We start from the raw sequence: 27061 nt of genomic DNA on the forward strand, positions 1-27061 counted from the left end.
CAGCCTCATGAGTGGCACTTTATCAAATGCCTTCTGAAAATCCAAGTAAATGACATTCACCTCCTCTTTGTCCACTCTGCTTGTTACTTCCTTGAAGAACTCTAACAGATTTGTCAGGCAAGATTTCTCTTAACAGAAACCATGCTGACTTTGACTTATTTTATCATTAGTCTCCAAGTACCACGAAACCTCATCATTAATAATCAAATCCAATACTTTCCCAACCACTGAGAATAGGCTAACTGGCCTATAATTTCCCTTATTTTGCCTTCCTCCCTTTTTAAAGAGTGGAGAGACATTTGCAATTTTCCAGTCTTCTGGAACCATGCCAGAATTAGCTGATTCTTGGGGAAGATCATAAACAATACATCTGCCATCTCTTCAGCAACCTCCTTCAGAGCCCTGGGATGTAGTCCATCTGGTGCAGGTGATTTATCCACCTTTGAGTTTGCCTAGCACTTTTTCCTTTGTAATAGCAATGGTACTCACTCCTACTCCCTGACACTCACAGACCTCTAGCACACTGCTAATGTCTTCCACTGATGCAAAGTACTTATTAAGTTCGTCTGCCATTTCTTTGTCCCCCATTGCTACATCACCAGCATAATTCTCCAGAAGTCCAATATCAACTTTCACCTCCCTTTCACTCTTTATATAACTGAAAAAACTTCTAGTATCCTGCTTTATATTGTTGGCTAGTTTGCCCTGATATTCACCTTTTCCCTTCTTATGGCATTTTAGTTGCCTTTTGTTGGATTTTAAAAACTTCCCACTCACTTTTGCTACCCTTTCCTTGGCTTTTACGCAGTCCTTAACTTCCCTTGTCAACAATGGTTGCCTACCCCTGCCATTTGAGAACAACTTCTTATGTAGGACTTATCTACCCTGCACCTTGTGAACTATTCCCAGAAACTTAAGGCACCTCAGCTCTGCCATCATCCCCATCAGTGGCTCCCTCCAATCCACCTGGGTAAGCTCCTCTCTCATACTTCCGTAATTCCCTTTTATTCCATTGTGATACTGATGCATTTGAGTTATGCTTCTCCCTCTCAAATTAAGTATGAATTCAATCACATTATGATCACTGTCTTCTAAGGGTTCCTTTACCTTAAGCTCCCTAATAACATCTGGATTATTACGGAACATCCAATCCCTCAGTAGGCTCAAGCTCAAGCTGCTCTAAAAGCCATCTTGTAGGCATTCAACAAATTCCCTCTCTTGCGATCCAACACCAACTTGATTTTCCCATGAACAGTAGTTCATCATCATCTTACATCTGCTTCAGACAGCATACGCAAAACATGATCCTGACCAATAGTCCATAATTCAGTGATGACATGACAAAAAAGGCTGCATCATTGTCCCAAAGATTTCTTCAATCCTTCTTGTCACAGTGGAATATTTTTTCCCTAACTACAGCAGAGAAGAGCTAATCTACAAAATTACAGGGAAACTATTCAGCCCATGACAACTACACTCCAGAACAAAGTAACCCAAACCTCTACAGTCAGGCTGCTTTATGCGACAAATAGCAGTGGCACAGTTAGTATGTGAGCTGTACAACCAGAGGGGAGAGGACTCTGGATTTGATGTACGCTAACGTTAAGGATGCATACAGCTCCTCTCCCCTCCCCCCATTGGGAAGGTCAGATCACAACCTGGTGCATCTAAAACCCTGCTATGTGCCTCTGGTGAAGAGTAAACCTGTAACCTCGAGGACAATGAGGAAATGGTTGGAGGAGGCTTATGAGGCGCTCCAGGGTTGTTTTGATGTGACAGACTGGCAGTCACTCTGTGAGCAACATGGAGAGGATATTGATGGGCTCACAAAGTGCATCACTGATTTCATCAACTTCTGTGTGGACTGCAATGTTCCGACAAGAACTGTCCTTTGTTATTGAAATAACAAGCCATGGGTAACAAAGGACATTAAGGACATCCTGAATGCTAAAAAGAGGGCGTTTAGAGATGGAAATAGGGAGGAGCTGAGGGCAATACAGAGGGACCTGAAAGCCAGGATCAGGGAGCTAAAGACAGGTACAGGAGGAAGCTTGAGTGGAAACTCCAGCAGGAACAACATGAGAGAGGTCTGGAGTAGATGAGGACCATCAATGGGTTCCGGCAAACTAGCAACAGAGGAGCTGAAGGCAGTGTGGACAGGGCCAACGAACTTAACCTGTTCTTTAACAGATTTGACATTGTGGCCCCTGCCCACCCCCACATGAGTCATCTGTTGTCAGCCCCCAACCAACACATATTACACTCTCCCCTCCTACCCCTCCTCACAGTCCCCCACCCTGCTCTCATGACTATACCCCTTCCCCACACGAAACCACCACGGTGGGATTCACAGCTGAACAGATGAGAAGACAGCTGAAACGTCTCAACCCAAGCAAGGCCGCAGGACTGGATGGTGTCAGTACCAGGGTGCTCAAAGCCTGTGCCCCTCAGCTATGTGGAGTACTTCGCCATGTCTTCAACCTGAGCCTGAGGCTCCAGAGGGTTCCTGTGCTGTGGAAGATGTCCTGCCTCGTCCCTGTGCCGAAGATGCCGTGCCCCAGCGGCCTCAATGACTACAGACCGGTGGCATTGACCTCCCACATCATGAAGACACTGGAAAGACTTGTTCTGGAGCTGCTCTGGCCTATGGTCAGCCACACTTAGGTCCCCTCCAGTTCGCCTACCAGCCCCGACTAAGAGTTGAGGATGCCATCGTCTACCTGCTGAACCGTGTCTATGCCCACCTGGACAAGCCAGCGAGCACTGTGAGGGTCATGTTTTTTGACTTCTCCAGTGCATTCAACACCATCCGCCCTGCTCTGCTGGGGGAGAAGCTGACAGCGATGCAGGTGGATGCTTTCCTGGTGTCATGAATTCTTGATTACCTGACTGGCAGACCACAGTACGTGTGCTTGCAACACTGTGTGTCCGACAGAGTGATCAGCAGCACTGGGGCTCCACAGGGGACTGTCTTGTCTCACTTTCTCTTCACCGTTTACACCTCGGACTTCAACTACTGCACAGAGTTTTGTCATCTTCAGAAGTTTTCTGATGACTCTGCCATAGTTGGATGCATCAGCAAGGGAGATGAGGCTGAGTACAGGGTTACAGTAGGAAACTTCGTCACATGGTGTGAGCAGAATTATCTGCAGCTTAATGTGAAAAAGACTAAGGAGCTGGTGTTAGACCTGAGGAGAGCTAAGGTACTGGCGACCCCTGTTTCCATCCAGGGGGTCAGTCTGGACATGGTAGGGGATTAGAAATACCTGGGGATATGAATTGACAATAAACTGGACTCGTCAAAGAACACTGAGGCTGTCTGCAAGAAGTGTCAGAGCCGTCTCTATTTCCTGAGGAGACTAAGGTCCTTTAACATCTGCCGGACGATGCTGAGGATGTTCTACGAGTCTGTGGTGGCCAGTGCGATCATGTTTGCTGTTGTGTGCTGGGGCAGCAGGCTGAGGGTAGCAGACACCAACAGAATCAACAAACTCATTCGTAAGGCCAGTGATGTTGTGGGGATGGAACTGGACTCTCTGACGGTGGTGTCTGAAAAGAGGATGCTGTCCAAGTTGCATGCCATTTTGGACAATATCTCCCATCCACTACATAATGTACTGGCTGGGCACAGGAGTACATACAGCCAGAGACTCATTCCACCGAGATGCAACACAGAGCGTCATAGGAAGTCATTCCTGCCTGTGGCCATCAAACTTTACAACTCCTCCCTTGGAGGGTCAGACACCCTGAGACAATAGGCTGGTCCTGGACTAATTTCCTGGTATAATTTACATATTACTATTTAACTATTTATGGTTTTATTACTATTTAATTATTTATGGTGCAACTGTAATGAAAATCAATTTCCCCCCGGGATCAATAAAGTATGACTATGACTATGACTATGACTATTAAGTGCTGTCTCACCACGCAAGAAACTCCGGTTCAGTCCTGACTTAAGCACTACTTGTGTATGAAGTTTGTACATTATTCCCATAGCTATGTAGATTTCTTCTCAGTGCTTGTTTTCTCCAATATTCCAAAGACATCTGGGTTAACTGGTTAAATGGCCACTGCAAAATTGTCTCTAGTACATAGAGTCGGTGAGTGGTAGAATTCATAGGAATATGGGGAGAATAAATATGTGGGACGAGTATGAATGGGTGGCTGCTGGTCAGCACGCACTCAGTGGGACAAAGGGTCTATTTCTATACACTACTCTCTAGAATTATAATTCTTACATATGTGAAAGTGGGTCTCATTTGTAAACCAGCTGGTTGTTGTTATGTCTCCCGCTCGCTGTGAAAATGGGGGACACCTCCCTCTCCCTTGCCAGGCAAAGAGAGAACCTGTGGGTTGTCAAATTTGGATGAAATGTGAGGCCTCTGGGGTAACTTTGGTCTGTGTCCTTGCTATTGCTTAGCACGCACCTGCATGCACCACCATTCAGTACAATCATGGCTGATCATCCAACTCAGAACCTAGTACCAGCCTTCCCTCCATACCCCCTGATCCCTTTAGCCACAAGGGCCATATCTAACTCCCTCTTAAATATAGCCAATGAACTAGCCTCAACTGTTTCCTGTGGCACAGAATTCCACAGATTCACCACTCTCTGTGTGAAGAAGTTTTTCCTAGTCTCGGTTCTAAAAGGCTTCCCCTTTATCCTCAAACTGTGACCCCTCGTTCTGGACTTGCCCAACATCGGGAACAACCTTCCTGCATCTAGCCTGTCCAATCCCTTTAGGATTTTACATGTTTCAATAAGATCCCCCTTCAATCTTCTAAATTCCAATGAGTATAAGCCTAGTCGATCCAGTCTTTCATCATATGAAAGTCCTGCCATCCCAGGAATCAATCTGGTGAACCTTCTTTGTATTTCCTCTATGGCAAGGATGTCTTTCCTCAGATTAGGGGACCAAAACTGCACACAATACTCCAGGTGTGGTCTCACCAAGGCCTCGTACAACTGCAGTAGTACCTCCCTGCTCCTGTACTCGAATCCTCTTGCTATGAATGCCAGCATACCATTCGCCTTTTTCACCGCTTGCTGTACCTGCATGCCCACTTTCAATGACTGGTGTATAATGACACCCAGGTCTTGTTGCACCTCCCCTTTTCCTAATCGGCCACCATTCAGATAATAATCTGTTTTCCTGTTTTTTGCCACCAAAGTGGATAACCTCACATTTATCCACGTTAAATTGCATCTGCCATGAATTTGCCCACTCACCTAACCTATCCAAGTCACCCTGCATCCTCCTCACAGCTAACACTGCCGCCCAGCTTCGTGTCATCCGCAAACTTGGAGATGCTGCATTTAATTCCCTCATCCAAGTCATTAATATATATTGTAAACAACTGGGGTCCCAGCACTGAGCTTTGCGGTACCCCACTAGTCACTGCCTGCCATTCTGAAAAGGTCCCGTTTATTCCCACTCTTTGCTTCCTGTCTGCCAACCAATTCTCTATCCACATCAATACCTTACCCTCAATAGTGTGCTTTAAGTTTGCACACTAATCTCCTGTGTGGGACCTTGTCAAAAGCCTTTTGAAAATCCAAATATACCACATCCACTGGTTCTCCCCTATCCACTCTACTAGTTACATCCTCAAAAAATTCTATGAGATTCGTCAGACATGATTTCCCTTTCACAAATCCATGCTGACTTTGTCCGATGATTTCACCGCTTTCCAAATGTGCTGTTATCACATCTTTGATAACTGACACCAGCATTTTCCCCACCACCGATGTCAGGCTAACCGGTCTATAATTCCCCGGTTTCTCTCTCCCTCCTTTTTTAAAAAGTGGGGTTACATTAGCCACCCTCCAATCCTCAGGAACTAGTCCAGAATCTAAAGAGTTTTGAAAAATTATCTCTAATGCATCCACTATTTCTTGGGCTACTTCCTTAAGCACTCTGGGATGCAGACCATCTGGCCCTGGGGATTTATCTGCCTTTAATCCCTTCAATTTACCTAACGCCACTTCCCTACTAACATGTATTTCCCTCAGTTCCTCCAACTCACTGGACCCTCTGTCCCCTACTATTTCCGGAAGATTATTTATGTCCTCCTTAGTGAAGACAGAACCAAAGTAATTATTCAATTGGTCTGCCATGTCCTTGCTCCCCATAATCAATTCACCTGTTTCTGTCTGTAGGGGACCTACACTTGTCTTAACCAATCTTTTTCTTTTCACATATCTATAAAAGCTTTTACAGTCAGTTTTTATGATCCCTGCCAGCTTTCTCTCATAATCTTTTTTCCCCTTCCTAATTAAGCCCTTTGTCCTCCTCTGCTGGATCCTGAATTTCTCCCAGTCCTCAGGTGATCCACTTTTTCTGGCTAATTTGTATGCTTCTTCTTTGGAATTGATACTATCCCTAATTTCCCTTGTCAGCCACGGGTGCACTACCTTCCTTGATTTATTCTTTTGCCAAACTGGGATGAACAATTGTTGTAGTTATCCATGCGATCTTTAAATGCTTTCCATTGCATATCCACCGTCAACCCTTTAAGTGTCATTTGCCAGTCTATCTTAGCTAATTCACGTCTCATACCTTCAAAGTTACCCTTCTTTAAGTTCAGAACCTTTGTTTCTGAATTAACTATGTCACTCTCCATCTTAATAAAGAATTCCACCATATTATGGTCACTCTTAACCAAGGGGCCTCTCACGACAAGATTGCTAATTAACCCTTCCTCATTGCTCAATACCCAGTCTAGAATAGCCTGCTCTCCAGTTGGTTCCTCGACATGTTGGATCAAAAAACCATCCCGCATACATTCCAAGAAATCCTCTTCCTCAGCACCCTTACCAATTTGGTTCACCCAATCTAGACAATCTACAACAGACAACTAAAAGTCACAAATGCTGTCCCTGTAGAACTGTCCAAATTCACTGGAAGGATAAGTGAGCCAATGTCAGTATACCCTCTGAGGCCAACATCCATAATGTTAAGGACCTGGTAACATTCAGTCAACTTCATTGGGCAAGCCTCTTTATTTTGATGTCTCACACCAGGTTCCTAAATCAAATATTTAATTCTGAGCTGTCCTGGGAAGAAATTTCCAAGTGGAAAGAGAAAAGGATGGAAGGATTCACTCAAAGCTTCCTTGAAAAATATGCCACTTGCTCATTAACTTTTGGAAATCCTTCGCCCATAACCAAGTGGAAAAAGAGTATTCAGGATGATATTGAGAATTTCACGTTCATGTATCAGGAACACAGAGAAACCTTGTATAAAAATCAGAAGGAGGATACTAGCTCACCCTTGCACCATCAATAAGTGCATAGGTTTCCTGCACTGATCACTTCAGTCACTTCATTACCCACAAATACAGAATGGAAGTAAGTCATTTTCAATGTCCAGTCACTATCTAGGGTCAAGGATTTTAAGAACCCAGGAGCATATCAAACAGCAGAAATAACTAATATAGTCCAAGGGTGGTGAATCTTTATGAGAGTGTGTGATCAAATTGGCAATAATCTTTTTTTTAAAAATCTCTCATCCCATGGTAATTCTGAGCAGAGATTATCATCAATTAATGAATCATAACAATAATAATCAACTTTTTAATGAAAAAGGATGAGCCCTGTTGCTTATTTACATGTATTCATTGTTTTATTATTCATAAAATTATAACAGAGAGAGACCAAAATAAATGAAGCACTTTAGAAAACTCATTCAATACTTATTAATTTCAATCTTTCAAACAGACCATTTTAAAATATATTATTTCTAAATAGTATTGCTATTGTACTTCAGATAGGGTAAGAAATGAGAACATGAAGTTATATGATTTGGTGCATATTCCTAGAAGATCAAGGAAAGGAAAATAAATGTAGATTACTCTCAGTCAGACTTTTGTTGCTGCACTAACAATGCCAAAGATTTTAGGGGTACCGGTGATCCCTGTTTCCATCCAGGGGATCAGTGTGGACATGGTGGAGGATTACAATTACCTGGGGATACGAATTGACAATAAACTGGACTCGTCAAAGAACACTGAGGCTGTCTACAAGAAGGGTCAGAGCTGTCTCTATTTCCTGAGGAGACTGAGGTCCTTTAACATCTGCCGGACAATGCCGAGGATGTTCTACGAGTCTGTGGTGGCCAGTGCGATCATGTTTGCTGTTGTGTGCTGGGGCAGCAGGCTGAGGATAGCAGACACCAACAGAATCAACAAACACATTCGTGAGGCCAGTGATGTTGTGGGGATGGAACTGGACTCTCTGACGGTGGTGTCTGAAAAGGGGATGCTGTCTAAGTTGCATGCCATCTTGGTCAATGTCTCCCATCCACTACATAACGTACTGGGTGGGCACAGGAGTACATTCAGCCAGAGACTCATTCCACCGAGATGCAACACAGAGCGTCATAGGAAGTCATTCCTGCCTGTGGCCATCAGACTTTACAACTCCTCCCTTGGAGGGTCAGACACCCTGAGCCAATAGGCTGGTCCAGGACTTATTTCATAATTTACTGGCATAATTTACATATTACTATTTAACTATTTATGGTTATTACTATTTATTATTTATGGTGCAACTGTAACGAAAACCAATTTCCCCTGGGATCAATAAAGTATGACTATGACTATGACAATGTATTTGGTTGATTTGAGAGCTATGCATGTTGCACTAGTTTCATCAGTAAGTCTACTCCTATAATTGGACGTGACCAAGTTCATTACTGAAAACAATGACTCACATGCATATTCATGGAAGTTCTAAACTACATACAGTCTTTATCATTATTTTCAGTAAATATCCAGTGATCACTTACAAATAACAAATTAAAAATATAAGCAGAGTGAAGCTAATCTCAACTGGCCCAATCGTTTACTAGACAAATACTGATGAGTGCACTAAATATTGTTGTGTACTGATGTGATGCAAGGGTTTCAATATGTGTCACCCAACATCATGTTGTCTAGGTGGCACCAAGTTGGCGTGAGATTTTTCCTGTACAAAATTCTCACTGCTCTCAGATTGTAAACAAATCATCTACAGCATTACTTGGCAGTGAAGATAATCACTGAGTAACCTTTGTTATGGGTAGAGTTTAAAGAATCAAAGGGGTGGCACTGCATGCCACATGCCATCTTGTGTACCATAGGCTCACGGGCCCTGAACTCCCACTAGTATCTTTCCCACCTTTCCCACCTTTCTATGTGACAATAGCACATTCTTTGCCTCAAATTCACTTTCCCATCTAATCTCATGTTCTTTAATTTACAGCATCCAAATATTCATCAGACTGAGCCATATCCATACGTAACGACTGGGCATCTGTAATTCTTTGAGGTTGGGTAAAGACTTGCTATCTTCTGACTATGAGATTTCTCATTTCGGCTTCTAAAAGGCTGACCCTTTGTGCCAACTTTTTGGATTGAAACGTAATTTAACCCAATTTAGATCCTTTACTCTTTTTGTCCCTTTCAAAAATAATTCTCACGACATACAGTACCTTGCAAAAACTCTTAGGCACATTTATATAGCTAGGGTATTATATTATTTTATATATAATTTTATATATTGCACTGCACTGCTGCCATAAAAAAGACAGATTTCATGACACGTGAGTGATGACAAACCTGATTCTGATATTGTGGACTAAGAGCAGGAACGGGGTAGGGAGAGGGGAATCGTGGTTTGGGAGGCGGGAAGGGAGCAGCAAGCACCACAGAGACATTCTGTAATTATCAATAAACTGGTTGCCTGGAGTCAAATGACCTTGCTTGGTGTCTCAGGGCTGGGTGTGTCTGCAACCACACCACCCCCTGCTCCTGGCACTCCTACTCTGCCACCTGTCCCACATCCCTCCCGTGGCATTCCACCTTTGCCATTCCCAACATCCTTTGGCTCTGCCAGATATACAAACTCGCACTCCGCTCCACATTGACAAATACAGTACTGTGCAAAACTCTTAGGCACCTTAGCTATATCCCCCCACACATTAAAATCCCACATTTTGCACGCCACCTAAGTAATACTTACCAGAAGTGGATTCCATCCTTCTTCCTATAGTTTATGCTTTTAGGAATTTAGTATTCCAAAATTTGAAATAGCATTTATTTTTTCCCTCTTTCCAAGAGAAAAGGAAACCAACCACAATTCTTGATATGTGAAAATTCTACCTGACCAGCTTTAATATGGAAGTAGAGGACACATGAAACTTCAAGAATGTCTGTGATACAGGAATTTAGAAACATTCAAGTGCAATATCAAATTAGCACCAAGTACCATGAATACTGGTAAACTTCTGATAACATATGAATTAGGAGTAGGAGTAGGCTACTTAAATCCTTGAGCTTGACCCTCCATTTAATACGATCATGGCTATTTTAATTGTACTCACAACTTCTCAATTCCATCTACCCATGACAACATTTCATTCCTTTGTTTATCAAAGGTATATTTGCCTCTCTTCAGGATGCTTAAAATCTTTGCTCACACAAACTTTTGAAAAAGATAGCTGTAAATATAACTGAGAGTTATATCATTTTTGTCTTCAATAGGTGACACCTTACTTTTAAACAATAACCATCCGGCTCTTGGTTCTCCCACAATAGGAAACACATCGATGCTGTTGAAATGCAACAGAATCTTTTGTTTCAATCAAGACTGTTTCATTTATCTGAACTCTGGATAATACAAACTTGACCTGTCTAACTTTTCATCATAATACAACCTGACACTTCAGAAGTTAGCTTTGAAATCATTTTTAAATTGCCCCCAATAGAGTCAACATCTTCTCTTAGATTTGGGGACCCACATTATTGTTGTTTCTACAATGCTCTATATAAGAATACATAACTTTACTAATGTTGCAGTAAATTCCACTAGCAATAGAAAATAGAATTATTTTAGTAACTTGTTGTGCCTACGTATTTGCCTTTTGTAAATGATGCGCTAGGACATTCAGTTCCCTATATAAATCAGAGCTTTATAATCTCTCACCATTTGTATCTTATTTTTCATTACATTCTGGTGATTTCACATTTCAGCACATTATAAGACCAAGACCATATTATATAGGGGCAGAATAAGGGCATTTGGCCCATCAAGTCTGCTCCATCATTTCATTATGCTTGATCAAATTTCTTCTCAGCCCCAATCTCCTGCCTCTCCCTGTGTCCCTTCATGCCCTGACCAATCAAGAATCTATCAACCTCTGCCTTAAATATACATAAAGACTTAGCTTCCACAACTGCCTACAGCAAAGAATTCCACAGAATTATACTGAGTTAACCTGGCTATATCACTTTATAGCCTCCTTAAGTCCTCACCATAACTTACATTCTAACCAGTTTTTGTGCTATCAACAAATTTAGCCACCATATCATTGGTGTTAGTAAAAAAAAATTGAGGCCCTGTACTGAACAGCATTGCATTATGTCCTGGCAACCAGAAAAAGAAAAATTTGTGCCTACATTTTGATTCCTGTTAGCTAGTCAATCTTCTAGCTATATGAGCATGAATGAGCATTTTTGAGGCACTACTTTCTCCAATATATCTGCTGTGTGTTATTCTGGCATCATTCTTGGTCACTCTTCTGCTTTTATTTTGTCCTCATTAAACTCTTCACCAAAGGTAATTTCCATATTCCTATACAATCCACAACTCTTAAAAACTTAAGCTTGGTATTCATCAATGACCACATAAAATGTTACTCTCTCTAATCAACAAGCCCAACTACAGCACCAAACCAAAACTAAAAATAAAATTGTACTGTACTATAATTACATTGCATGTGTAAATATGAGGGTGTTTTTAATTATGTTAATGCAAGTTACACAAAAGAACTGTAGAGTAACTCATATTGGTTCAGCATCTTCCTAGTGTCACCACATCATGGAATTAAATTTGAACAGTTTGCACTGCACTTCAGGAGTGTAATAATAATTAGTAAAAAGCTAATGACAGAACAAAATGGCTATTACCTATTACTGACAGTTGAAACACTATATAATTCAAATTTAATTATTTAGCAGTTTCTAATATTGTTCTCTTCAAATTATTTAATTTGAATTTCTAGGTAATTTAATTTTTTTGTGTATGAAATAAATTTAAATAATAAGTAATACTCATTAATCTCCAACATTCTGTCAAGCTGTTAGCTATTGGGGTTGAGTAAGGCAAAGTGCATACAGCATTCTGCTTAATGCAAGTTAATTTGCACTTTTCCAGAACACAAAGTAATATCAAATTAATATTACTTTTAACTTCTGTTTTATTTTAATGGTTTAACTATAAAACTTACTCATCTATTTTCTCTGAAAAATAATTAAAATATTTTTTCTGTTCTTGTTCCAGCCCCCTCACTCTGCAAAATATAGTGTTAATTATTTCAATTTACACTCGTCTCTCTCAGGCACAGCAGCACTTTAATTTTAATCAGCAGTGCTGCAGTTTTTCCATTCCCCAGCTGCCTAAGTGTAAAAGATGCCATAGATAGTGATGCAAAGTATACTTCTGATCTTTAAAACAACATGTAAAATGTAGATTACATCTGTTAGATAATGGGTGGTTACTGTAATCTTGGACATCAGAGAGTAGCAGATTACCAGAACGTCATTGATGTGAATTTTTTTTAAAAAGGTAAAGCATCATTGGAAAATAAAGAGTAGCCAAATTAAACAGTAAAATTAATAATGCATAGTTTATCTATATGAAAAAGGTGAATTACATATAATACAGCAACATTCTTCGTTACAAGTTAACTCATTCCAATCCATATTTTATTGCTATAGTAACCTCATGACTTTGTAAACAAATTGGCAGAGACAAGCAAATGTTCAATTTGTTTTGACAATATTTATGACTGACCAAAGAATTCCACACATATTAAGTAGTTTTTGCATGATGACATCATTTATTATTGCTGATTCTTAAATATATACTAATTATAGGTGAACTAACCTTTAATGGAGAAATATGAGAATGTGATACATATCCAAGGATGTTTTCAATCTGCGATAAATTCTTCTCAGAAACATGAACAAGCTCGGGACCTTTGACATCATTGGTTAGATGTGGTAAGCTAAAATCATTTGGCAATGAATCCTCATCTTCATAATGATATTTCTAAACAAAGATAACAGAATATAAATAAGTAAGATGAATAAAGATAGCAGTGGAAATTGACATACATACAGTTTTGATAATTTAGATACAATAGCTTCTGCTTTATACAATCCTCCAATACACTTCCATACAATTTCTTCAAACCTCACACAATTTTCCTCACTCCGAATCTCTGCCTCCTGCTCTTTCTCTGGCATTATAAAGAAAAGCTGGGGAAGATACAGCAAGGAAGCATAAATATTGTTAATTTGAGTGTAAAATGAATGTCTGTAATAATGGAATGAGACTGTCTTTAGTGCTTCCACAAGCAACCAATTCACAATACTTTCCAGTGATAAGGGACAAATATGAAAAGCTAACACCAATTAAAGAAAACGAAAAGTGAAGTTGCATGAAAATGATACCTGTTGTTTAAGGATAAAGTTAGTCTTATGAACAAAGATGAAATCAGGTAGATTGATAAGTAACTACAAAGAGCATGGAGACTTAGCTATATTGTATGCATTCATACAAATTAATTGTGGTCAAAATTAGAGATTTTAGCCTGCATATTTGCTTTTCAACTGTGTGTATCACCAAACGTACAAGTACGCCAAACTTTAAATGCAATTCTCCTTTCCATAAAAGTCAAAATGTCATTGGCCTTTATTGAGATAGGATATTCACTTGACAAATGCTCCATTTTCTAGCACAACAAAGAATTATGACTTCACTTTGATTTTCAAGGATTTTCAGAAGTTCCTTTCACGACTGTAAGTGGGCTTCTCCCCACAGCTGATGCAGGCCCAGAAAGAGATATAATTGACATACAAGGTATTTCCATCTTCGATTTTCTTTCAATATGCCCACAGGAAGACAAAAAGAAGGGGATTTCAAACATAATTGGCAAAGTAGTCTATATGGGAATTCTTGGAACATCCCACAAATACATGATGACAACCAAGATACTAACATCTCCATTCTCTTTTGCAGAATAATCTTTAGTCCTTCTCATTACCAGTTATAATTGGGGGCCCAAATGTCAAAAAGAAGGATTGCCATAGTTTTTCTGTTTCTAATACTCTAAGATAAGATAAATCCCAATTTGACTTGGTGTGTGTCAGAAATGCACATCAGCTATGAAAATAACTCATTGTAAAAAAAGTTGAATCAATCTGTAATGTTAGCTTATCTCCATAAAGTTGTCCCTTGCGCACAAATGAGGAATTCCAAATAATGGAAAAGACACAATAAATATCCCAATGTAATATACATTTATTATAAAAATGGAACCACCATGCAAATTACAGCTGAAATCACAGTGTCATGTAATAAATGTAAAAGGGGCATTATGCTGAATCAATATTGCCTCTTTTCTATATACTTAGGTTATATTATTTATCCATCTTGCAATTACTCTGGGGAAAAGTAATCAAATTACAATAAATCTAAGATGGATTAGAAATAATACTTTTGAAATTCTAATAAATAAACAACTCTGCAAGTTTAGACAAAGGTCTTCTAACTCAACTCAAAAGGTTAAAGGCTTTTTGTCAAGTAGTTAGCTTGGCTATCCATTGCCAGATCTCACCTGTCTGTTTTACATCCATTTATTACACTAGAAATATCTAACAGGTCTAGAAACCTGCAAACTTCTTTCCACATTCTCCATCTCGACATACATTAACATTCAATTTACATAAAAAAAAATAAGAACTCATTGCTTGGCCCCTCATGCTTGTTCTGCTAATCAAGAAGATCAAAATGATCTTTTAAGTAATCATCTCTTCCTGATTTTATCAAGGCCTTGAGAGGTTGGTCAAGAAGTTTCAGTCACTTGGCATTCAGGATTTTGTAGTAAACTGGATTCAATATTGGCTTTGCAGGTCAAGCACGAGGAGTGGTAGTAGATAGTTGCCTCTCTGATTGTAAGCCTGTGACTAGAGGTGTAACACAGGGAATGTTGCTTGGTCTGATGCTGTTTGCCATCTATATCAACAATCTGGATGATAAGTGGGAAACTAGATCAGCAAATTTGCAGATGACACTAACACTTAGGGCATAGTGGACTGAGAGGAAGGCTATCAAAGCTTGCGGAGGGATAAGAACCAATTGGAACAATGGGTTGAAAAAGGGAAGATGGAATTTTACATAGGCAAATGTGAGGTGTTGCACCTTGGGAGAACAACCAGGGTAAGACATGCACAGTGGATGATAGGGCACTGAGGAGTGAGGTAAAACAGAAGGACCTGGGAATACAAGTCCATAATTCTTTGTTGTTTGCATCATAGGTAGATAGGGCCATAAAGAGAGTCCAGCTGGGAAGCCTCCAACCTGATGGCATGAACATCTACTTCTCGAACTTCCAGTAATGCCTCCCCCCACCAATCCACCATTCCCCATCGTCTTTTCCATCTTTCACCTTATCTTCTTGCCTGCCCATAACCTCCCTCTGGTGTTTCTCCTCTTTTTCTTTCTGCCATGGCCTTCTGCCCTCTCCTATTAGATTCTCCCTTCTCCAATTCTGTATCTCCTTCACCAATCAATTTCCCAGCTCTTTACTTCACCCCTCCACACTCCCGGTTTCACCTATCACCCTGTGTTTCTCCTTCTCCTCCATTCACCTTCTAACTCTGATTTTTCATCTTTTTTTTTCCAGTCCTGCTGAAGGGTCTTGGCCCAAAATGTTTACTATACTCTTTTCCATAGATGCTGCCTGGTCTACTAATTTCCTGCAGCATTTTGTGTATGTTGCTTGGATTTCCAGCATCTGCAGATTTTCTCTTGTGTGTGATTGGACATATGTGACAACAAGGTTTCTCTCCAAGATAAGCGCAATGCCTTTTATGCTTGCTTTGTCCAACATGGGGGCACCATCATGAACATCCATAGCCTCCAACAAACCTGTGATTTCAGTTTCTAAGGCTCCTCTCCAAACTGCCTACCAACACAACAGGTCTAGAGCAAATGCCATCACTCAATCCTGAAACATGTGGACAGTAAAGATAGATACACTAGAATGCTCTTGATTGACTGCAGCTCTGCATTCAACACCATCATCCCCTCAAAACTAATCAATAAGATCCAAGACACAGGCCTCAATACTCCATTGTGCAAATGTATACTCAATTTCCTCATTTGCAAACCCCAGGCAATTCAGATTGGCAACAATATCTCCTCCACAAACACCATCAGCACAGAAGCACCACAAGGTTGTGTGCTTAGCCCCCTTTCTACTTGTTTTATACTTGTGAGGCTAAGCACAGTAATAATGCCATCTTTAAGTTTGCTGACAATGACACTGTTGTTGGCCAAATCAAAGGTGGTGATGAGTCAGCACATAGGAGGGAGATTGAAAATGTAACTGAATGGTGCCACAACCACAACCTCTCATCAACGTCAGCAAAATCAAAGACATGATTATTGACTACAGGATGAGGAAACCAGAGGTCCATGAGCCAGTTCTCATCAAGGGATCTGAGGTGAAAAGGGTCAGTAACTTTAAATTCCTTGGCATTATCATTTCAGAGGACCTGTCCTTGGTCCAGCAAGGAACACACAATAACAGCTCTACTTTCTTAGAAGTTTGTGAAGATACAGTATGCCATCCAAAACTTTGCAAAACTTCTATAGATTCATGGTAGAGAGTATACTGAGTGGTTGCATCACAGCCTGGTATGGAAACATCAAACCTCTTAAATGAAAAAGCCTACAAAAAGTAGTGTTTTCAGAAGGTCCATCACAGGTAAAGCCCTCCCACCATCGAGCACACCTATAAGGAATGTTATCACAGGAAAGCAGCACCCAGCATCAAAACCTTTCAGGCGATACTCTTTTCACTGCTGCATTCAAAAAGGAGGTACCAAGGCCTTAGGCTCCACACAACCAGGTTCAGGAACAGTTATTACCCTCAACCATCAGGTTCCTGACCTAGAGTGGATAACTTCATTCACACTAACACTGAGCTGATTCCACAACCTATGGACTTATTTTCAAGGACTCTACAACTCATGTTCTCAATATTATTTATTTATTATTATTATTTCATTTTTAAATATTTTGTATTTACACGATTTGCTGTCTTTTGCACATTGTTTGCCTGTTTTTGTTTTGTTTTGTATGGACTTTTTCATTGATACTAATGTGTTTCTTTGTATTTTCTGTGAATGCCCACAATGAAATGAATCTCAGGGTTGAATATGGTGAGATACAGTATGTACTTTGATAGTAAATTTACTTCGAACTTTGAAGTTTGGATAAGAACATAGATGGGAGGGTTATGGAGGACGATGGTGTGGTTGCAGGTCAATGGGACTAAGCAGAATAATAATTTGGCACAGAGTAGATGAGCTAAAGGGCCTGTTTCTGTGCTGTAGTAACCTATGACTCTAACTTATATGACATGAAATTTGTTGTTTTGTGGCAGCAGTACAGTGCAAAGACATAAAGTTACTATAAGTTACAAAAATAAATATATAGTGCAAAAGAAATCAGATGGTAGAGGGGAAGAAGCTGTTTCTACATCACTGAGTGTGGGTATTCAGGCTCCTATAATTTCTCCCTGTAATAGCAACAAGAAGAAGACATGTTCTGGATTGTGAGGGTCCTTCGAGATGGATGCCACTTTCTTGAAGATGTCCTCAATATTGGGGAGGTTGATGAACTTATAAACTCAACCAGCTCCTTGATGGAGCCAATCAACCAGCCAACCTCACTCCTGTATGCATCCTCATTGCCATCTGGGTATCTACTAACAACAGTGGTATTGTCAGCAAATTCAGAAATGATCTTACAACTGCGCACATAGTCATGACTGTATTGAGTGTAGAGCAGTGGGCTAAGCATTCATTCTTGAGATGAACCTGTGTTGATTATCAGCGAGGAGGAGATGTTATCACCAATCCGCACAAACTGTGGTCTCCCAATGAGGAAATCAAGGATCCAGTTACGAAGGGAGGTACAGAGGTTCAGGTTTTGAAACTTGGTGATTGGTACTGAGGGGGATGATAGCATTGAATGCTGAGCTCTAATCAATAAATAGTAGCCTGGCCTATATTCTGTGGTTGTTTAGGTGCTCCAATGCAGACTGGAGAAACAGCGAGATTGCGTATGCTGTAAACTTTTTGTGCCCTGTATGATTATACTTATACTTTATATTTTATTGTCACTAAACAATTGATACTAGAACATACAATCAGCACAGCGATATTTGATTCTGCGCTTCCCGCTCCCTGGATTACAAATCGATTACATTATATTGCTCTCTATATGACATTTCCTTGAAACTAAGCTCCTAGACCTAGGTCTTAATTCCTCCCTGTGCAACTCGATCCTCGATTTTCCCAATCATAGGATTGACAACATCTTCTTCTCAATCACCATCAGTACAGGTGCACCACAAGGCTGTGTGATTAGCCCCCTGCTCAACTCACATTTATACAGTATATTATTGTGCAGCTAAGCATAACTGCAATGCATATTTAAGTCTGCTGATGACATCACTGTTGTTGGCTGAACCAAGAGTTAAATAGGTGGTTGGAACTGAATCATTTCCACAGCAAAGGAATAAAATGACAATGGAATCGATCATTGAGACTTCATAATCATTGAAGGGGGAGGAGGATTGGAAATCTTTAGGGTGGATGCCATGTTGCGAGATCTATATGGGGAAGGACGTGATCACTCCATTGGGACAAGTGAGATTGAGACCAAAAGTAGATCCAAAAGTATCTTCCTTCAAAAGAATATATCTGAATCAAGTTCCCAGTGCCAAGCCTGTCATAGACTCTAAGAAACCATCTGCAAGTTTGGCCAACTGCCAGAACAGAATTTGCATTTACAATTGAGAATATTTGAAGTGGCATACAGATGTTGGCTGCATGTTGTTGGATTGCATCATGCAAGTGTGAAGACCTCCATGTGTTAGCTCCTCAGGTATTGATAATGGTATTAGTTTATTACTGTCACATATACCAAGATACGGTGAAAAGCTTGCCTTGCATACTGTTCATACAGATCAAATTATCACACAGTGACTTGAAATAGAACAAGGTAAAACAGTAACAATGTAGAATAATGTGTCCTGACGAAGGGTCTCGGCCTGAAACGTCGACTGCACCTCTTCCTAGAGATGCTGCCTGGCCTGCTGCGTTCACCAGCAACTTTGATGTGTGTTGCTAGAATAATGTGTAACAACTACAGAGCATGCACAGTGCAGATAACCAATAAAGTGCAAGATTCTAATGAGATGTACTGTTAGCTCAAAAGTTCATTTTATAAATTAGGGAACCATTTAAGAATTTTCTTACAGCAAGGTAGAAGCTGTCTTTGAGCCTGGTGATTCATGCTTTTACCCAATGGAAAAATGTATCTTCTACCCAGTGGAAGAAGGGGGAAGAGAGAATACAGTATCTGGGGTGGGTAGAGCCTTTAATTATGCTGTCTGCTTTACGGAGGCAGCAAGAAATTTTTCACAAAAACTTAATCAGATACCATCCGAAAGCACAGTGTTACACCGTTCAATTTCAAGACCACGGTCAAGGCAAGTCAACAAAGACCACTCATATCTAATAAGTAGCCAACAAGTGAGTAATAAGTAAATTTTAAATAATGTATCCTTAACTAACAGTAGACCATTTCCCAGAGGGTATTGATGAGGCTTGTTACTACTGCTGAACCTACCAGTGTACATTGCTGCCATATGGAAAAAGTTTGTAATAATCTTGCAGATCCCCTGATGTTCAGTCCAGAAGAAGATGCCACCAGCAAACAATGCAACCAGGGGCAACATCCTCCAGATAGTTCACAAATCTATTTCTTTCACTTTTTTTCCGTTTTGTTTATCTTTCAAATGTGGTTCTGCTACTTCTGGAACCTGTGATCGATATTTTGGTTGTGTGTCTCAGATTGAGCAATCTGGTGTTTTGCTGTCTCTGAGGGGGTTTCAAGTGAAGTGCGCAGCCTCAAGGTCAAGAAGTCCGGAGACGTGGGGTGCAAACCAATGATCGATCCCATTTCTCACTTATCTCATTGATTAAAGTACTTGAGGAAGATTGAAATCATCGAGGTGAGTGCGGATGGCAAGCGGATGTTCAGCGCCATGTACCAGCCTTTTGCTCACTGATGCCAGAGAATGGTGTCTGCATGTGACAGTCATTCTCTCCCTCTCGTTTGCTGCTCCCAAAGGAGGATCCCTGTGTTTGAATGGTCTCTCTCTCTCCGCCTCGATGGAGTCCTGAGTCTTGGGCAAGGTTTATTCACATGATTTGTGGACTGGACTCTGATAGTTCACATTATGATGTGTTTCTGGTAGCTCCTTTTGGGTGATTTTGAACTGGGCCAGCCTGCAGATAATGAACACTGAGCTGAACTGAACATGCCTGGACTCTTCTGATTTTGTGTTTTATATTCCCTGCTTTTTGTTCACTCTTTTGCCATTTGAGTGATTTGTTTTTTTCACGTGGGGGGGAGGTTAATGGGCTCCATAGTTTTCTTTGTTTTGTGGCTGTCTGTGGAGAAAACAAGTCTTCAGGTTGTAACACACATAAAGGTTGCCGGTGAACGCAGCAGGCCAGGCAGCATCTATAGGAAGAGGTACAGTTGACAATTCGGGCTGAGACCCTTCATCAGGACTAACTGAAAGAAGAGATAGTAAGAGATTTGAAAGTGGGAGGGGGAGGGGGAGATCTGGAATGATAGGAGAAAACAGGAGGGGGAGGGATGGAGCTAAGAGCTGGAAAGTTGATTGGCAAAGGGGATATGAGGCTGGAGAAGAGAGAGGATCATGGGACGGGAGGCCCAGGAAGAAAGAAAGGGGGAGGGGGGAAGCCCAGAGGATGGGCAAGGAGTATAGTGAGAGGGACAGAGGGAGAAAAAGAGAGAGAAAAAATGTATATATAATAATAATAATAAATAAATAATGGATGGGGTACGAAGGGGAGGTGGGGCATTAACGGAAGTTAGAGAAGTCAATGTTCATGCCATCAGGTTGGAGGCTACCCCCAGGCGGAATATAAGGTGTTGTTCCTCCAACCTGAGTGTGGCTTCATCTTTATAGTAGAGGAGGCCATGGATAGACATATCAGAATGGGAATGGGACGTGGAATTAAAATGTGGGGCCACTGGGAAATCCTGCTTTCTCTGGTGGGCAGAGTGTAGGTGTTCAGCAAAATGGTCTCCCAGCCTGCGTCAGGTCTCGCCAATATATAGAAGGCCGCATCGGGAGCACCGGACACAGTATATCACCCCAGCCGACTCACAGGTGAAGTAACACACATAAAAGTTGCTGGTGAACGCAGCAGGCCAGGCAGCATCTCTAGGAAGAGGTGCAGTCAACGTTTCAGGCCGAGACCCTTCGTCAGGACTAACTGAAGGAAGAGTGAGTAAGGGATTTGAAAGTTGGAGGGGGAGGGGGAGATCCAAAATGATAGGAGAAGACAGGAGGGGGAGGGATGGAGCGAAGAGCTGGACAGGTGATAGGCAAAAGGGATACGAGAGGATCATGGGACAGGAGGTCCGGGAAGAAAGACAAGGGTGGGGGGGGGGACCCAGAGGATGGGCAAGGTGTATTCAGAGGGACAGAGGGAGAAAAAGGAGAGTGAGAGAAAGAATGTGAGTATAAAGATAAGTAACAGATGGGGTACGAGGGGGAGGTGGGGCCTAGCGGAAGTTAGAGAAGTCGATGTTCATGCCATCAGGTTGGAGGCTACCCAGACGGAATATAAGGTGTTGTTCCTCCAAGCTGAGTGTGGCTTCATCTTTACAGTAGAGGAGGCCACTGGGAGATCCTGCCCTCCCCGGCGGACAGAGAGCAGGTGTGCAGCAAAGCAGTCTCCCAGTCTGCGTCGGGCCTCGACAATATATAAAAGGCCACACCGGACGCAGTATATCACCCCAGTCGACTCACAGGTGAAGTGTTGCCTCACCTGGAAGGACTGTTTGGGGCCCTGAATGGTGGTAAGGGAGGAAGTGTAAGGGCATGTGTAGCACTTGTCCCGCTTACACGGATAAGTGCCAGGAGGGAGATCAGTGGGGAGGGATGGGGGGGACGAATGGACAAGGGAGTCGCGTAGGGAGCGATCCCTGCGGAATGCAGAGAGGGCGGGGGAGGGAAAGATGTGCTTAGTGGTGGGATCCCGTTGGAGGTGGCGGAAGTTACGGAGAATAATATGTTGGACCCGGAGGCTGGTGGGGTGGTAGGTGAGGACCAGGGGAACCCTATTCCTAGTGGGGTGGCGGGAGGATGGAGTGAGAGCAGATGTACGTGAAATGGGGGAGATGCATTTAAGAGCAGAGTTGATAGTGGAGGAAGGGAAGCCCCTTTCTTTAAAAAAGGAAGACATCTCCCTCGTCCTAGAATGAAAAGCCTCATCCTGAGAGCAGATGCGGCGGAGACGGAGGAATTACGAGAAGGGGATGGCATTTTTGCAAAAGACAGGGTGAGAAGAAGAATAGTCCAGGTAACTGTGAGAGTTCGTAGGCTTATAGTAGACATCAATAGATAAGCTGTCTCCAGAGACAGAAAGATCCAGAAAGGGGAGGGAGGTGTCGGAAATGGACCAGATAAACTTGAGGGCAGGGTGAAAGTTGGAGGCAAAGTTAATAAAGTCAACGAGCTCAGCATGTGTGCAGGAAGCAGCACCAATGCAGTCGTCGATGTAGCGAAGGCAAAGTGGGGGACAGATACCAGTATAGGCTTGGAACATGGATTGTTCCACAAAGCTAACAAAAAGGCAGGCATAGCTGGGACCCATACGGGTGCCCATGGCTACACCTTTAGTTTGGAGGAAGTGGGAGGAGCCAAAGGAGAAATCATTAAGATTAAGGATTAATTCCTCTAGACGGAGGAGAGTGCTGGTAGAGGGGAACTGGTTAGGTCTGGAATCCAAAAAGAAGCAGAGAGCTTTGAGACCTTCCTGATGGGGGATGGAAGTATAAAGAGACTGAACATCCATGGTGAAAATAAAGCGGTGGGGGCCAGGGAACTTAAAATCGTCAAAAAATTTCAGAGCATAAGAAGTATCACGAACATAGGTAGGAAGGGATTGAACAAGGGGGGACAAAAGAGTGTCGATGTATGCAGAAATGAGTTCGGTGGGGCAGGAGTAAGCTGAGACAATGGGTCTACCTGGACAGGCAGGTTTGTGGATATACTGCTTACATACTTTGATAACATTATACTTAATTTAAAAGGATTATAAATTATTTGACACTTCCACTTCTATCTTACAGCTATTCTTTCCAAACAAAGGAAAAGGTTTGTTGTGTCTGTACCAGGTCCACCAGGCAGATTCCATATTGTAGGCACTGAGGAATTCAGGAAGCAACTGCACTGCTCCTGGAATACAGCAGGACTTGGTCATTGGAGCACAGCTCAAAAATTTCTGGTGAAGCTTGGACAGCAATTTCCACTTCACAGACTTGAAATTAAAAATTCAGGCTATCACATCAATGCACTTGAAGAACTGTTGTACTTTTGGTAATTCAATCTTTCAGATAAGATGTTAATCATCTGCTCTCTCCAGTGGATTTAAAAATCATATGTAGGATCCATAGGCAGTGTTTTGATGAGGAGAGGAGAGTACTGGGTAGCATGGCCTATACTTATCCTTAATTATCATTACTATAAACAAGCTATCTGGCTGTTATAATATTTTTGAATGGGGGATATTGTTGTATACAAATTGTTCCATCTACATTCTTGATTACAACCAGGATTAAAATTCAAATGTATTTCACTGCCCATGACACTGTGGCATGTCCTAATGTCAGGATGGACACACTATATAAAAAAAGTATTTCTTTATAACAATACATACATTGTCTTCTAACTCTTAGATGCTAATTGCATTTTTGTGCAATTTTCAGGTCAGTTTAGCTTTTGCATTTGCAATCTTTTCAATGCTTATTTTACCTGCCATGAGTTGCCTTTATGGAAGGAATAATTTCCTTTCAAACACAGTAAAATTCATAATTTATGCTACAGTTGGCTTTGGAGCACATTAGAATTACACCAGTAATTCTAATGTGCTCCAGTATTTACTATCCCAGTATTTACAACCCACATCCTCTAAATTAAATTAAGGATTTCTTTCCAAAGAAATCAGCAAAATGAAAGGAAACATTAAATACATTTGGAACACAAAAATGAAGTTAAGTTTTTTAAGGATGAGGCAATCGGTGGTTTCTGTTATAATGGAGTATATAATCAGTACATGTAAAGTGCATATATCTAGAATGTGCTCTCAGAGATACCTTCTTCTGAACATGCACACAGCAGTACTGACTAAGATATACAAGGTTCTTCATGGTAGGCTCATCCAGAAAGTCATGAAGCTTGGGATCCATGGAAATTTGACTGCAAGGATTCTGGATTGGTTTGCCCACAGAAGGCAGAAGGTGGGCGTACATGGAGCACAACCCGCCTGGAGGTAGTGACCAGTGGTATTCTGTAGTGATCTGTTCTGAGAACCCTGCTCTTTGTGATATTTATAAATGACTTAGATGAGGAAGTAGGGTAGTAGTTAGGAAGTGGAAAGACTTGGTAAGCTAGTAAGTTTGCAGAAGACATGAAGGTTGGAGCTGTTGTAGATACTGTAGAAGGTTGTCATAGGTTACAATAGGCTATAGACAGGATGTGGTGTTGAGCAGAGAAGTGGGAGATGGAGTTCAATCCAGAAAAATGTGAAGTAATACACTTTGAAATATCAAACTTGAAGGTGGAGCACAAGGTTAATGGCAGGATTTTTAGCACTGTGAAGGAACTGTTCATGTTGAGGTCCAAGTCCATTGATCCCTCAAAATGATGCCCAAGTTGATAGGGTGATTAAGAAAATATATGCTGGGCTGACCTTCATTAGTTCAAGAGCCATGAAGTAAGTTGCAGCTCTATAAATCTCTGATTAGATCATACTCCTGTTCAGTTCTGGTCAACTCATTACAGGAAGGATGCAGAAGCTTTAGAGAAGGTACAGAGGAGATTTACAAAGATGCTGTCTCGATTAAAGAACATGTGCGTAAAACCAATGATGAAAAGTTGAAGGAGCTAGGGCTTCTCTCTTTAGAGCAATGGAGGGTGAGAGGTGACTTGACAGAAGAATAAAATTATGAGAGGCATTTATAGAGTGGACAGTCAGCACCTTTATCCTACAGTGGCAATGGCCAACACCAGAGAACATCCAAAGTGGAGGAAAAGTTTTTTTTACACAGAGTGATGAGTGCCTGGAATACTCTGCAAGGGATTGTGGTAGAAGTTGATACCACAGGGATATTTGAAATATTCTTCGATAAGCACATAGTTGCAAGGAAAATAGAGAGTTATGGATTGTTTAGGAGGGAAAGGTTAAATTGATTATAGAATAGGTTTATCTAGGTCGGCACAACATCATGGGCCAAAGTGTTAATACTGTGCTGTACTGTTCAATGTTCTACCTTCTAACCATCTTTCATGAAACTCCAAAACAGTAATCAAATTTCTACTCTGACTAAAAAGATAATTGCACCAATCACATGAATAGAGTGGTCACAAATGCAGGTCAGGGTGCATTTGTGTATGCTATAGAAAATTATTCATTTCCTCACAATGTAATTCTTGTCACCATCTGCACGGTACATCAGCAGTGTTACTTGCCTTACATTGTGTTACATTTATTCTTGCCTGGATAAATGCAGTTCCAAAAAGGACAAAATAACCAATTGATTAGAACTTCACCTGTATCTCTACCACCTATGTAATTTGTTGCAAAGTGTAAGATTTTTTTCAGAAACTCACCAAGTCTTCTTTGATAGCATTGCATGGACACAGCCCATATCACCAGAGCAACAGCAAACACATTAGAAGACCAGCCACACACAAGAGAAAATCTGCAGGTGCTGGAAATCCAAACAACACACACAAAATGCTGGAGGAACTCAGCAGGCCAGGCAGCATCTATAGTAAAGTGTACAGTCGACGTTTCGGTCTGAGACCCTTCATCAGGACTGGAGAACAAAAGATGAGGAACAAAATTAAAAAATAGAGGGAAGGGAGGGAGAAACACAGGGTGATAGGTGAAACCTGGAGGGGGAGGTGTGAAGTAAAGAGCTGTGAAATAGATTGGTGAAAGAGATACAGGTCTGGAGAAGAGGAAACCTAATAGGAGAGGACAGAAGGCAGTGGAAGAAAGGAAAGGGGCAGAGAGCACTAGAGGGAGGTGATGGGCAGGCAAGGAGATAATGTGAGAGAGGGAAAAGGAGATGGGGAATGGTGAAGGGGGTGGGGAGTATTACCGTAAGTTCAAGAAATTGATGTCCACGCCATCATGTTGGAGGCTACCCAGACAGAATATAATGTGTTATTCCATCATTTTCAAATTTCTTTCAAATCACACAGTAATTTTTCTTGCAAATCAATCACTTTTTTACTGAAGTAGATTTCTAAATTTAAAATATATTGTAGGATTTTTTTAGCTAATCTACAAAACATTGTGCTTCATGTCAAATCAAAAGAAAAATTCCAAAACTTGTCAACCACTTACTAAAAATTAAACACCAAAACTGAAAGGCTGAAAAAGTATTCATTACCTTTGTAATTACTATGCTAACTTTCCTCAAAAGCAATATGTCGATGCAGAAAATTGGAGGATCATCTGCTTTCAATGAATTCATAAGAATATTGTAAATTGCCCCTCTCTCTCTATAAGGTCCATCAGTATGGTAGACTGCCAACAGACCAAACCAAATTGAAGACAAAAGGGCATTCAAGACAAGTTAGAGAAATGATAATAGAGAAGCACAAACATGAGGAAGGGTAAAAAACCATCTCAAAGGTTCTGAACATACCTCAGAGCTCAGTGAAGTCCATCATGAAAAAGTGGAAAAAATGTGAAACCACAGCCATGGTGCCAAGGTCAGGCCACCTCTCTCAACTTAGTCACTGAAGAAGAATTGCACTGGTAAGAGAGGCCACTGTGACAACAACAGTCACTCTGAGTAAGCTGCAGAAGTCAG

General features: G+C 41.3%; 1 protein-coding gene across 6 annotated transcripts in view; it reads right to left on the reverse strand.

The window, feature by feature from the left end:
- dlg2 (discs, large homolog 2 (Drosophila)) overlaps positions 1 to 27061 on the reverse strand; it is an 823880-nt gene that overhangs the window by 571996 nt on the left and 224823 nt on the right. For all 6 annotated transcript variants that reach the window (XM_072263309.1, XM_072263307.1, XM_072263311.1 and 3 more), the window contains one exon: positions 12932 to 13096. In XM_072263309.1, coding sequence (XP_072119410.1) covers positions 12932 to 13096 — 165 coding nt within the window. The remainder of the gene's footprint in view (positions 1 to 12931; positions 13097 to 27061) is intronic.

This window comes from Mobula birostris, chromosome 7, assembly GCF_030028105.1.
Source record: "Mobula birostris isolate sMobBir1 chromosome 7, sMobBir1.hap1, whole genome shotgun sequence".
NCBI lineage: Eukaryota > Metazoa > Chordata > Chondrichthyes > Myliobatiformes > Myliobatidae > Mobula > Mobula birostris.